Genomic DNA, 14,809 nt, shown 5'->3' with positions numbered 1-14,809 from the left:
AAATATTTGTAGAACGTAGAGCTCGCTCTGCTATGCAATCGACATATTTATACCAAGACAGGTTATGAGTAAATATTACTCCCAGAAATTTTGCATATGGATGAATGGGTATCAAATTATTATTATACTGTATCTTAACTGTTGAAACTTTTTTCTTTGAGAATACAACTATTTTACTTTTAGTAGGACTAACTTTTAGATTTAAATATTGAAAGTAACTATGAAGTTTTTTTAAAGCTAAATTTAGTTTTTTACTTGTGTCTGAGATGTTATCACCACTGCAATAAATAGCCAAATCATCAGCAAACTGTAAATTGTTTACTTCTGATCCTAACATTTCATTTAGCCTATGGATATAAAGTATATACAAAAGAGGACTCAAAATACCACCTTGACAAACGCCTTTGGTAGATAATCTGGGTCCAAAAATTGAATTAGAGCTAATTTTTACGTAAACTTCCCTTCCACTAATGAATTCATGAATCCACCTTACGCATTTTTCAGGTATTCCCAAAGAAGAAAGAGTTGTACATAAAACTGAATGGTTAATGTTATTAAATGCGCCTACAATATCAAAAAAGATACATATAAGATGTTTATTACTGTTAATGGCAGTGTTAATATCATGGAAGAGATGACCTATACTTTCTCTTGCTGATCGACCACGACGAAACCCAAATTGATTTCTTGGAAGGATATGATTACTTTCAATATAAAACTCAAGACGCTGTTTTATTAGTTGCTCAAAGAGTTTGCCTGAACAGGATGTTAAAGCTATTGGTCGGTAAGAATCTGCATCATTTGGGTCTTTTTCTGCTTTAAGAACTGGAACCAAGCAATCTTGCTTCCATTCTTTAGGAATTATTGATTTATCCCAAAGTAAATTTAAAATGTGTAAAAATTTGTGTAGACTATCTGTATTAATATTCTGTAACATTTTGTATGAAATGCAATCTAAGCCAAAGGTGGTATCTCTACGTGATTTAATTGCTGCTTTTAATTCATCTAAAGTGAAAGGATTATTAATGTAACTATTGGTGGGGTTAATTGTGGTATTATTTAAATGCAGTGGTTGTGAGACAAAATCAGGTGTATATTTTCTTAAGAAGTTATTAATCCAAGATGATTCACTATTGTTATGAAGTTTGGTATTTTTACTGTAAGATTTATTAAATTTACGCATAGATTGCCAGATCTTTGAAATAGGAGTTGATCTATTTAAGTCTGAACAATATTTATTCCAACTATCTGTTCTCTCTAACTTAATAATTAGTTTTTTCTCAGCCTGAAACTTTTTAAAATTAATATAATTTGATTCACTAGGATCCTGTTTGAATGCAATAAATGCTTCTTTACTTTTTTGCACAGCATTAGCGCACTTTTCATTCCACCATGGAAGAGGAGAATATCGATATTTAGGATGGTTTCCTGCTGGCTTACTCTTATTATTTACATTATGGGATTTAGTTCTAAACATAGATAGATCTACCACTTTATTTAAAATGGTACAGAAGTCATAGTACGACTGTAAAGGATCGGAACAATCAACATTAAATTCTTTAATTAAATTATTGGCTAGCTTTGAGTAATTTTCCCAATTTATTAGACGTAAGTTTGGTCTTTTTACTTCTTTTATGTAATCTTGAGAAGTAAAGTTGTTTAAAGATGGATCGCTAACTGTATTATATAGAATATCTGTTATTGTGGGTAGATGATAACTTCCCAGGGGATCATCATGAACTGTCCAGTTACAATTAAGAGCTATAGAAGGACTAACTATTGTCAAATCTAAACCATTTGGTCTCCAGTTATTTGTTCCTACTGTGGTTGGTGAAGTGTCATTTAATAAAACTAAATTGCAATCATTTATAGAGTCCAGGACATCTCTTCCACGAGCACTGACGGATTGACAGCCCCAAATGGTGTGATGAGCATTAAAATCGCCTGATACAAAACATGGTTTAGGTAAGGAATCAATTAAATTTACTAACTTATTTTTTTTAAAAGATGGCATGCAATTTGTTGGTATGTACATACTAACTAAGGTGAGAGAGCTATTATTATATATTATTTTAATTGTTATATTTTGGAGTGAGTCATCATAATATGTATTTAATCTATTATATTTTATACTACTGCGAATGACTATGGCAACACCATTATGTTTATTACCACAATCATTGCGTTCTATTGAGTATCCTTTAATATTTAAGCGTTGTGTAGGCTTAAGCCATGTTTCGCAAACTAAAGCTATATCAATATTATTATCATACAAAAATTTTGTAAAAATATGTCGATTACATAGCAAACTTTGAGCATTCCACTGTACAATCTTTAATTTGTTTGTGAATTGGAACTAATATTTTTTGTTTCACTGGGGTTGCAAATATCATTCAATACTTCTAACACATTTTTAGAAGATATTGGGGTATCTTGGGTCTTATTTAATGTTATCATTTTTATGATGCTTTGCACTAAAAGGTTTAGTGCCTTGTCATTACTTTTCAATAAAGACAGAAGATCAAGAGGCTTCTTTGGACCTAGAGGGGGGAAACTTTCATTATTGAATATGTCAGCAAATGATGGTGGCTTAACTTTCTGTCTGTTTTCCTGGATTTTTTTTTGTTTGATTGGACACTGTGCTGAGATACTGACATGATTGCCATCGCAGTGGAAGCATTTTGCCTTTTCAATAGGTGTTGTGCATACTTTGAAAGAGTGCTCTTCTTTACAGATGGAGCAGCGTTCCGAGTTCTTACAAAACTTTGCTAAATGGCCATACCTGAGACACCGGAAACATTGCTTGACTGGAGGAACATACGCTGTAATATCATGCCGCCAACCGTCCAAGTCGACGTAGTCTGGAAGTACTGACGTCGCGAAGGTGATGGCTACAGTCTGCAGGGGCTGTAGAATAAAATTGTTGTCAATCTTTGTCCTCTTTGTAAATCTCCTTACAGATATGATCTTCTTGTAACTAGACAGCATGGTGAAGATTTTTTTGTTAGTCAGGTTGGTAGGCACATTTTTAATAATACCAGTAATTTCTGTGCTTTGTGCTGGAATGTTGGCCTTAAATTGATAATCCTTTAGAAACGTGGAGTTATTCAGAAAGGCATTTGCAAGGCTGGCCTTTTCAAAATAAATTGCAATTTTAAATTTGTTCATCGATCTTAAGTATTTTACCCCTTTATTGAATCGTTTAATGCAACTCGATATGGACATAAGGTCTCTGGTTCCGATGGGCATCTCCGCATTAGACGACTCTACGAAAACTACAAATTCTGCAGCTCCGGAATCCTCTGGGTAACGCCTCTTGTAATCTGTAACTAAGTAAGGTTTTGAAATATCCAAAACTTCGACCTCTGATTCGGAGGACGTCGTATCGACGTCGGACTTATCACCCTCATCATCCTTCTTCCTTTTTTTTCTTGTTCTCACCTTCCCCATTGCTATTTTTTAATTTATTATGTATGCAACAAACTTTTTATTGGTTTTTATTAGTAATTTACGTATTTGGAGTAGTTTTAATGAATATTATTAATAAATTTTTCGAAAATCCCGCCTGGTCTTTTCAATGGTTCCCGCGCTTTTTTTCTTTTTTTTTTTGTTGTTTCGTTGTAATCGTTGTATGCTCTTCCTCTTTACTGCGCTTGAAATTAATCTGTGATCGTGACAGCGATCACTTACAAATAAAAAATATATATTATCCGTACCGGCATGGTGCTTAAAGGTCTATGTGCTTAATGAATAAATAAAATACTTTAATATTTAACATGAAAATCTAAATTTATAACCACAACACTCAAGAGATATTTTTATAATTTTGTTCTTCACTGTCCATTCTACTATAGTGGTGTAATTCAGGCTTAAAAGAACCGATGATTCTATTCTGTGCATATACGTGTGACAGAATACTTTGACACTATCAATTGTCAAATGTGACAATGACAATTTATTCCACTTTGCACGTCATTACTCTAATGACTTGGGCCCAGTGTTTTGTTGTCGAATAAAATATTTATCTAGCTCAATTCAGTTGCTTTCAAGAGTTGTTTTTCTATTTGTGCTTGTAGCGATATCATTATTAAGGTTTATTAACGGTATATCTTAGATCTTTATGCTTATTTTACTTTGGACTGTTCAATGTTAAGAGATTTGCTACACATCAAAACAATAGCATAAGACAAAGACATGGCCCAAATGGCCAATATCTTTATCGTAGCTCTACTATTACAAACTGGTAAGTATCCTTTTAATGTAATTTTGTATTTACTAGTCCGAGAACAAAACATATTTTTGACACACACTAACTACTTATGATTTACTTGAAAATCATGATTGTGGTGTTGTTATGAATCAAAACTACGCATCTTCTGTTATTTGCTATCATTTGAGTGCTTAACTATTTATAATTTTGAACAATTGTATAATCTGGTAATTTATATTTTAAAGTATAATTACATCCTAGATTTATTTCCATATTTACTGAAGATTATGAACTTTTCCAGGTGTATTATGTTTAGAGATATCATTGAGGAATGATGGCCCAGCCGTCCGCGGGTCCAATGTTACAATAACAGCCACAGTTGAGGAGTATGATGGTGAAAATCTGAAATTTGTATTCAGAGATGATGGAGTGCCACAGCATAATCAAGAAGTAAGTGAAATATCAACAAAAAGTAAGTAAGTAAATTTTACGACAAAATAATCTAACTATAATCAATGATTACGTCTTAATAAGAATGATAATACCATCCACCCTCTTACAAAAAAACATGTTAACAGTTTAAAGTATGTGTTCCTTAACTGTGTATAAATAAAATTCATTAAATTAATTTCTAAATGTGTTCACATGAATGTGTGACTCACTCACTATCTGTTGATAAAGGTGTTACATATTCTGCAATTTTATTATTCTGTAAAAAGTAACTTATCATGAAATATAATTCAACACAATACAATGGTATGTTTGTAAACCTGATATTCTATGTAACTGGATAACAATGAAGTGTAACTTATAGAAAACTAGCTGTTCCCGCGAGCTTCGCTTTGCCTTAAAAAGTTTTTCCATGGGAATTCTGGGATAAAAAGTAGCCTATATTCTTTCTCAGGGTCTAGCAAAACCATAATATCTATACCAAATTTCATTCAAATCCGTTCAGTAGTTTTGGCGTGAAAGAGTAACAGACAGACAGACACAGTTACTTTCGCATTTATAATATTAGTTAGGATGAAGCAGAAAATATTAGAAATCTATAGTATTCTCTGTGAGGGTTGTTAGTTTCTGCAACTGGCTCATTCAATAGACTAAACTGCCTTCCAGAACTTGGACTATTTCTCCTACTGTGTTATTCCACTTGACTTCACAAACCTATATATGTACAACTGCTAAAAATCTTTACCTTAAATTTTTACCCCTTGTTACAGTTCATAGCATCATCCAACACGTCTGTGTGGACCGTGGAGTACAACCGCGACCTGTATGAGGCCGGCGAGTACACGGTCCACGTGGACCTCAAGCAGAAGTTCTTCTTCCCGAGCATCTGGTACATTGTGGCGAGCGCCACCACCACATTCAATTTAACCGGTTAGTAGTTGTTGCCATTTTTTTTTACTCTTGAGTCTAAACTAAACTATTAAGTTATAGCTGTTTAAAAAATTTAATTATAATTACTGTTGGGTTTTGTGTACAAATAATGTTGTCTAATAAATATTTGCAAAGCATGTCCTTCATGATTCAATGAAGGTGGAAAAACGAGGTGTTCGGAGTGCTCATCTTTTGTATTATCAATTATTATAAAGCCAACCACTATCTTATTCCAGAAACATTAAATGGGGATCTAGTTCTCAGCCAAAACAACATCGAGAGGCCAAACCTTTTCGTAGCCGTCAACCAAACAGTCACCCACCACATCAAGCTCCCAGAAAACGAGTTGGCGTTCCTGAAACGAAATGCCTCATCCGTCGTGACATACTGGTTCATAGACTGCATGTACATAGATCAGACACCGGATATGTCACTCAGTTATATGTACAAAGAGTCCATGAAGAACCATTTGGTAGACGTACTGGTGGTGGCTGATCACCAACCGCTGCCTCCTCTGACTACAACGACAACAACCACCACCACCACCACCACCACAACCACTACTACCACGACTACTACTACAACAACACCTAAACCGACTACGGAGAAGCCGACTACCAAACCACCACCAACAGCTGTCCCAACGGTTGTTAGTTCTACCACAGCTACTCTACTGCCTAGTAACACCACAGAGGTGGCGAATAGAACAGCTACGCATACAGTGGCGAAAAGAGAAGCAAAAAGGCCGAAGCTCAAAAAGTTTTTAGTTGAAGATGCGATATGTAAGAATACTGGTATAGTTCCGATTGGTGAACATTACACGTACGGGCATTATAAGAAGACGATTAGTGTTAGAGGTATGTATAAATAAATATAATTATTTATTTAATACGCTACAATTCTGGTAAAATCTTGTTATTATAAGTTTTAGTTCTGCTTCATGCATCGCAAAGTCTTCATAATAGGTATAATTTTGAGAATAGGACTTATTTTAAATGCACATAATTTTAAATCTGTTGTTACTAGGCTCTAATGATTTTGCATAGCAAAATAATATTTAAGCATCTTAAGCATAAGGACTGTTTCTGTTTTACAAAATATGTCTAAGTCTGTGCCTCCTAAATCATCGTGTAACTGCATAATTTTATTATTCTGTCTTGTTGGGGAGAGCAATGACTTTTAATATCTTTGTAAGGTGACTTATTCAAGTCTCCTTAGCATTTTCATCCAACCGTCCAATCCATCTGACTAGCTAAAGCTAAGCGTCCACATTTCCGCATGGTAACGGATGCATAGCATTCTGTGTTGCTGACTCCATTCCTCCATATACTAATGACTATCCGTTTGGTCCGATACGTACGATAGCTGAACGCTTACCTTAACAAGCATCAATGATCATCTAATAACTCCAAAAATCTAATTTCCAGAGCCAATTTCGTCAGTGAACATAACCGGCACGAACTGGCTGCAACACGGCGACCTGATGAACTTGCAAGTAAAGTTCACGGGCACGCCTCCCTTCGACTACTGCACAGAGTACAAAGTGGGCTCCTACAATGTGACCGGCAATGAGACCTGTGCGGTCAAAACGAGGATTACCTCCAATGAGTTCCCATTGGTCCATTACTTCTCGGATAGTGACCAGCATACGGTGATAGTGATTATAGAGAACGAAGTCGGCAAGACTGTTAGTCGCGCCGCTATTAATATTTATAAAGGTAAGAATAAAGCTTAGTTTGAGTTTAATAGATCATCGGCATAGTTGGGTTTTGATAGTTTACTTACATCGCGGAAGATACATTATTTAATCACATACAGTAAATTAACAGTAATTTTTATGGTTTTTGTAAACTATCATAATTTATCGTACCGATGAATCGATATGGAGTAGTTTTATGGTTATAATGTGATGTTATGGTTATGACATAAATATGAATAGTTATTGCTAGCATGCCTCCCTATTGTCTACAATTTAGTCTCCATTTCAGCCATAGTCTATTTAAAATTCACTGGTGAGGTAAATTCAACATTAACATTCCATTTTCTCTCCTACATAAAGAATAACCGCTGTGCAATCTCTGTCGTGATCTGCATTGTTATCGGCGAGGTAATGCACAATGGAATGACATTACAATTTGTACTACGTAATATACTTTTACAGTCCTTCATAAGAATCATAAGCAGCTATAGGTACACTTTTGTACCTTGAGAAACTCACAAACCGTCGATGCTACAGTGAATTGAATGAATGAAGGGACGTTATGATAGTCTGATAAAGTACAAAAGTGTATATGTAGATACTTATAACGCTGTCTGTATTATTTTTATTCGATTACACTGTAGGTGTAGGTATCTATTATTACTATTATTAGATATCTCCCCTACTACTAAATATTCTATAAATAAACCTAACAGTTACAAACCATTTTAATACTAAGATAACACAGTATCTATTATCTTAGTATTAAAATGGTTCGTTTCGAATTAGTTAATTCGCTGCCTAAATTACTGCTCAATTCACAGACTCCCACAGACAATCAAATCCCCAATTCCATCCTTACTAATAGTACATTACGGTTGCATTCGCAGTGACGGTGCACTCGCAGTTGTCGGTGATCGTGGTCCCGGTGGCGTTCTGTCTGCTGGCCGTCATCCTCGTGGTGTTCGGAGTGGCCTACTACCAGCATCGATCCAGGTATACTATAGAAATTTATCTATGGATGAGGCCGCATAGGGCGAGGCCCAGTTAGTGCGTTGCGGCATATATTTTTTAAGAATGTTCCTTTGCGACGACATGACGTAAAGCAGCGCAGCGCACTAAAGGGGTCTCATCCTATCTTGAGAAAAAACCTCAAATATTTACAAATGATGAGAGGAATCGGAGTGCGTCTTTGCCGCAATAGGCCAATAGCGACCGAGCGGCATAGCATAGACCAATAGCGTCGAACGGTTTAACATATCCCAGCGCATAACATATAACATATCAGTCTTCAGCCAAGAAACGTCCTCTGCCGACAGAGGCCTTTCATTCAATCACACTCGGTCTTCAAACTTCCTCACCAAATTGCCTATGAAAGAGTTGACAAGGATATCTCCTCTCAAGAACTCGTCTACCGCCAGTTACGCTTTACGCGGCTCCATAAATCCATCATCATGATCATCAGAAGCCCTGTTAGGTATATATATCCCTTTATAGTATTATTTTCCTTTTTTACAGGTATACAGTGGAAGTGGCGGACTTCGACTTCGGCCAACAAGCCCACCTGGACTACAAGACGTTCACAGAGCGGCTTCGTGACAGCTTCAGAAACGCATTCAACTTCGGCCACCACGACGACCTGGAACCACTCACCAACAACACTAGTAGATACAACACAATGGAATAATGACAAATGTATTAGAATTAGGGTTCGAATTGTATAGACCGTGGTCGTGTTGTTGAAACGGTTCTCAAACTGTTGTTGGTTTGGTGAAGACAGTTTGTTGGCTGACTTTGAATATTTATGGTGATGTGGGATATTCGCGGCTCGTGAGTAATCATCAAAATACTGCCAAATTAAGTAAGTAAAATCATTTTGCTTGTTTATTTTTGGTATTTTTGTACACAACATCTGGGTCTACCGTCATCAACCGAATCGTGACAACATTATGTACAGCACAAGCTAAGGATGAGATTTTATTTTGCAAAGTTTTGGTGTACTGATTTCACAATTTCGTCTTAGAGGGTGATATTTGGAAAGTTTAACCAGTGAAACTGACATTTTTTTAGCTTTATCTGATAGAATAAAAAAATGCGGAAATATAGCAGGTGGCACCACCAAGTGCTTTCTTACGATTGGTTCAGCAGTAGCCATTTAGATATTCATGCGATAAACGCAAATAAACTTATGGATTGGAGTTCTTTCACTTGGTAACGTTCTTACGTCAAGTGAATAGTCTCAAATTTACCAAATTTATACATGTGAAAAGTCTCAAATTTGTTGAGAAATGAGTAAGAAATCCAAGCCCGTTGAATAGTTCTGAATCCCTTTGTGGCGCTAGTGAGCAAAATGAAAATTTCAGATTACATTATGCGTAATTTTTTCCTTGTCATAGACGTCAAAATGGTCAATGAAAATAACTTCACATAACTAAATCTGGCGTTTTTAAATAAGTTATAGCACCGATAAAAGGTTAGACACACTTTGATAATTATGTCGACCATTTTTAATCCTGTTGTTAAAATTAAATATGAATGTGTTAGAATGAATGCGATGTTTGTGGGTGTGTGTGCCATTCCATTTATCGATAAACCATTGTCCACGTTTCCTATCGAAATAAAGCGCTATTTATATTTTATTAGCTTTTGTAATGTTCGGACAATTATTACTAATTAACGTAAGTACCTGTATTGATTTGTAACATAGCAAAATAACATAAGATTAGAGAACAACACATGTTGGCCTGTCTATTAGAAAGGATATCATATTATTGTATTTTTTTCATCCTGGAAATTTATTTCAAATACTTGGTTTATTAATCTATTAAAGCATTTATACATTGTTAATATTATAGATATTTATGTACAATCAGATAAGAATTTTTGATTTGTCAGTAAATTTTGGTTTATTTATTTTATAAATAACCTTTTATGAGCTGTATATTTTGATTAGAAAGGCAACTAGAAAATAATATTTAAACCCAAAGTTATTTTAAATTACATTGCGTCTTTGACTTATTATAATTATATTGTAGTTTAAGATTGATTCATTACTTAATATTAATTATTAGCATTGATACAATTTAACTAAAATGAATATTTTTCAAATTCCTTTGGCTATTTAAATTCGATAGCTTAGAGACAAATTAAAATGGTGATCAGTCATGTTTTGTGATATATTAGATCGTAATGAAGTTTAATTAGATCTATAGTTTGTAAATTAAGATAAAATAAGTATTATACCTACATATTACCTAATAATTTGAGGCGTAGATATAAAATGTTATTTATATTTCAATCTGTCGTTTAATTTCCACAGTACCTATCGATTCTTTCCGACAAATCAAAGTTTATTACGTACGTAGGTTCTAGGCAGTAGTATATCTAGATATATTAGGTGTATACCTAGGTATTTCAAAATGATACAGAGCAGCATAAAGTTGAGTTTAAAACGCGGTGGAGACTAAGCACTCTTATCTGGCATTTGCAGCGGTGGAGCGTAAATCGCCTACTTAACTGTTCGGCGCCTGATTAATACAAAACCTATGCATCTCTGCTCAGCTGTTTTACTGTACTACCTATATTTTGCTTTGTTTTTACCAATTACGAAATATACTTTTTTACCCCTGTCCGGAAAAAAACGCGCTTGAAAGTTTGACATTTATTAACAGACACAGCTGTTTGTTTTTCGAATGTTGTTCACCGAGTAGCCCGAACGGGTCGTATGATTGAAATCACGAGAGTCAGATCCGTCCATCCATACCTATTTAATCAAAATCGAATAACACGATCTAAAGAAGCGCTATTATTTATTATTTTGCTTATAGCTTATAAGTAGGTATGCCTGTCGGCCAGTTGATAGGATTCTATACACAAGTTGATAGGATTCTATGTACAAGCTAAATTCAAATAGGTAAATACATAAATCAGCGGTGGTAGCTCGCCAGTGATAAGGAATCACAAAACATTGCTCGATTCGATTCGATTTGTATAAATCACCGAGCATAACTTTTACGAACTGAAAACATGAGTCTGAAAGTTAAAGTCTCTAGTGGCTATACTAACATTGTAATTTGATACGGTGCCAGCAATGCTTAAGCCGGGTCCGACATAAAAAGTATCCTTTGGCCGCATTTCATTAAAATTTTAACCCGTTAACCCGTGGCCCTAGGCTTTTTAAGTGGAGGCGAGTTAAACCAGTTTGATCGTGTAACGAATACATGAGTACTGCTTTAAATGGCTTACTCAGGCCTCCCCTTAATAAAGCACAGCTTTGGTAAGCGGTTTAGGGAAAGTTGAGCAAAGTTTACAGTAAAAACAGTGGCGGGATGGGTTTGTTATCGAGCCTATGGGCCATGGCATCGCTGTAGGAAATTAATAAACTGCTGCAGTGCCGCAATAACTACATATATTAGATAATCTCTGCTATATAGTCAAAAATAAGACTGAAATAAACCGAAGACCCTATTTTTTTAAACTATTTTACTGTCGGTTTATCAGTTAGCAATGTCTTTATGATAACTTCCGATGTAATCTATCATCTAAAACTACCTAACCAGATAATTACACCCACAGGCAAAGAAACAGTTCCACTTACAAAATGCAGACACCAAATGGCGTAATTTTTTTATAACATTTACTAGAAAATTTTAACAAAATATTTATGTTTTTAGTTGGCAATATTCAAATGCACCATATAAATGTACTTAAATATTGCAGAAGGCATAATTAAGTTAGTTTCTTCCGTTTCGGTGTAATTTGGAGATTTTCTAAATGGAACTTTTTCATTGCCCGTGAGTGTGTAATAAATTCCTACGCTGTGTTTATTCACGATTTCAGTTGTACAATGGTAGGTATAAAATGGTCTGCCCACGGGAAGTGCACGGAATAGAGGTAGGTTAGCAAATAAATATTATTTAACTAGTTATACTTTTTTGGCCTGCGTTTATTAAAAAGATTGAAAGTTTACAACAACAATAAACTATAGGTACTTACTTAGGTAATTTAATCACTTAGGTATGTACAAAAGTATAATGATTTATGAGTTGAACGAACAGTAGCCGTATATTAAACAACGCGTTAATTACTCAGTAGATAATGAGGCCACTGATTATGTACATGCATTAATATAACTAGCCGATATAAGACACAAACATGTAATCACAGAAAAAAGTTACAGACTATTGTTTTTAATGTGATGATAGCAGTGCATAAACTCATTAATAAATCTAAGAATTCTTTGGTTTGTTACAATTAGAACAGCGGCTCTCCGGCCACGACGGAGCTCTCGATGCCGCAGTGGTCTTCTCCACGCAGGATCTTGAAGAAGCCGTTGTCGCCCCAGTCCGTGTTCCAGGAGTTGGCGATCAGCCAGTACTTCTGCCCGCCCTCCACGCCCCAGCCCAGGATCTTGATGGCGTGGCCACCGAGCGCGTCGCCCGACGTGTGCGTGTACACCCCCTTCTTGTAGTTCAGCAGGTCGGCGTACACGGTGAAGGCCCCCTCCACCGGCCCGTTCTGGAAGATCTCGGCTCTAATGTGGTCTTCTTCTCCTCGTACAGAGAACACGTGCTTGCCGTAGTGCTTGTCCTTCTTGTAGGGCACGGAGTAGCCGTCCTCGCAGGTGCGGTAGCACTTGGGCGTGTGCGTGTCGCCGCTGCACGGCATGCGGTTGCCGGGCACGTGGTGCTCGCACGGCGGGATGGCGTAGGGCCGGCAGCCCTGGCTCGAGTTGTAGTTGCCGCCCGACACCAGCCCGAAGTGCTTCCAGTACTCCCAGGCCAGCGTGGGCATGCCGCCGCCGCAGCCGAGCCCGCAGATCGGGCAGCAGGTGAGCAGGTCCTCCGCCGATACGTGGAAGTGTTTCGTACCGTTCGAGTAGATGCAGATGCGGTCGGTCATGGCCTCGACGGCGCCGAAGGCCCAGCAGCTGCCGCACGAGCCCTGGTCGCGCACCTCGTTGAGAGTGGGGCAGTTGGGCCACTTGTCCCGCGGGTCGAAGTTGTCGGGCAGCGAGGCGATGACGTCAGCGGCATGCTCACGGACCTGCAGCTTGGAGAAGTGCTTGTCGGGCAGCGCGCCCATCAGCGTCGTGATGTGCTTCACCGGCGTGCTGAGCGGGAAGTTCCGGCCGGCCTGCCACGAGCTCTGCTTAGAGTTGATGAGGTTGATGAACTCATCCGTGAGGTAGTGCGGGGCCTGGGTGGCGGCTGCGGCTCCCAGGGCGCAGAGGAGTGCTAATATTGTAGCACAGGTCGGAGCCATGATGACTCCTTTGTTTGATAAGTTGATTGGATAATGTTGCGTGCGCGTCTCGCGAGTGGGTAGTCGCGACTGGCGGAGCGCGGCGCGGCGGCTAGCGGCTAGCGGCGCGTCACCGGCCGTGTGTGCGATGTACGATGTAGCTGTGTGTGAACACACCACATAGCGGTCAGCCGGTGACCGACAGTGTCGAAGGTTACTCCCGTTTATCAACACTCGCAGAACAAACAACAGCGGATACAGCGATTAGTCAATATTGTCTTTGTCCCGCGCCGGGACCCTCCGTATAATTAGTTTGCGCCCGCAAACCCTCGCTGGCATTGTAGGATATTTTGATATTTCTACCTGCCTAGATAATCTTATTAAACCAGCACTTGGTTACTAAATAAACGGGCACGGTGTCTAGTGTTGGTCACCGACACGCTAAGAAGAAGAATTAAGTATGTAGGTAGGTAATTATACATTACCTTTAATTTTTTCACAGCTTTAACGGGTTGTACGTACTTTTGAATATATACGATTATAAATTATAATAGTTACCTATAATATGGTTATGGCCCCAGCTCCAACTGACACACAATACGGACAAAAAAGTGGTCTTATAAGGGCTCTGTTTTATCCCTTGGTTCTACGGAACCCTAACATAGAATAATTCAGAGAACCAACCAACGCTAACTACCTTAGTATAAATAAACCAATGACCCCTCGATTTGTGTCAATATCTTCTGTATTTTCGACTTATTTCAGTTTGTGTGATATAGGTAAGTATACATACTTACTTACTAATAACATAATGTCCTGTATCTAGTACGAATGTTGACATGACAAATAAGTATGGATGTTACCGAAAATATTGTTGTGTAAGTGTTATCTTGTTTACTATCTCACAAATACAATAGAATGAATAAATGGACATCACTTAGGAACTGATACGCAACAAGAGGAATATCAACGTAATATGTATTGGTACGGTACCTACGTATATAAGTGTTACATAATTATTATAACTAACTAGCCAATCCGGGCAACGAACCGTGACTCATGAAAACATGACTTTTTAATAGCCTTTCAGGAACGTTCTTTTTTTTACAAACATCCTATTGAAGTTAGACTAGTCAAAGATTGCAACATCTTTTTATCATATAAGTAGGGTATGTATGTATGATACTCAGTAGGCATAATAATAAAATGTTTGTGCACTCCCCCGTCCTGTCGCCAACATGGTGATGTAACAAAAAATACAATTGCATAAAAAGAAG

At 37.3% G+C, this 14,809-nt stretch overlaps 2 protein-coding genes across 2 annotated transcripts; one reads left to right on the top strand and one right to left on the bottom strand.

Annotated features, from left to right (window-relative positions):
* The first annotated feature begins 4,017 nt into the window (after window positions 1-4,017).
* Window positions 4,018-10,587, top strand: LOC105390632. The gene is made up of 7 exons (XM_011561970.3): window positions 4,018-4,243; window positions 4,512-4,660; window positions 5,431-5,590; window positions 5,827-6,447; window positions 7,018-7,308; window positions 8,180-8,285; window positions 8,808-10,587. The coding sequence occupies exons 1-7, from the start codon at window positions 4,195-4,197 to the stop codon at window positions 8,974-8,976; spliced, it is 1,545 nt and encodes a 514-aa protein (XP_011560272.3). The 5' UTR covers window positions 4,018-4,194; the 3' UTR covers window positions 8,977-10,587.
* A 1,617-nt stretch (window positions 10,588-12,204) lies between these two features.
* LOC105390633 (cathepsin B) lies at window positions 12,205-13,696 on the bottom strand. The gene has a single exon (XM_011561971.3). It carries the CDS (start codon window positions 13,551-13,553, stop codon window positions 12,543-12,545), a length of 1,011 nt encoding a protein of 336 aa, XP_011560273.3. The 5' UTR covers window positions 13,554-13,696; the 3' UTR covers window positions 12,205-12,542.
* Between the last annotated feature and the right edge of the window lie 1,113 nt (window positions 13,697-14,809).

The sequence above is a fragment of the Plutella xylostella genome, chromosome 17 (genome assembly GCF_932276165.1).
Source record: "Plutella xylostella chromosome 17, ilPluXylo3.1, whole genome shotgun sequence".
In the NCBI taxonomy this organism is placed as follows: Eukaryota; Metazoa; Arthropoda; class Insecta; order Lepidoptera; family Plutellidae; genus Plutella; species Plutella xylostella.
Note: the sequence above shows the minus strand (reverse complement) of the source record. Positions and strands in the feature narration are given on the sequence as shown.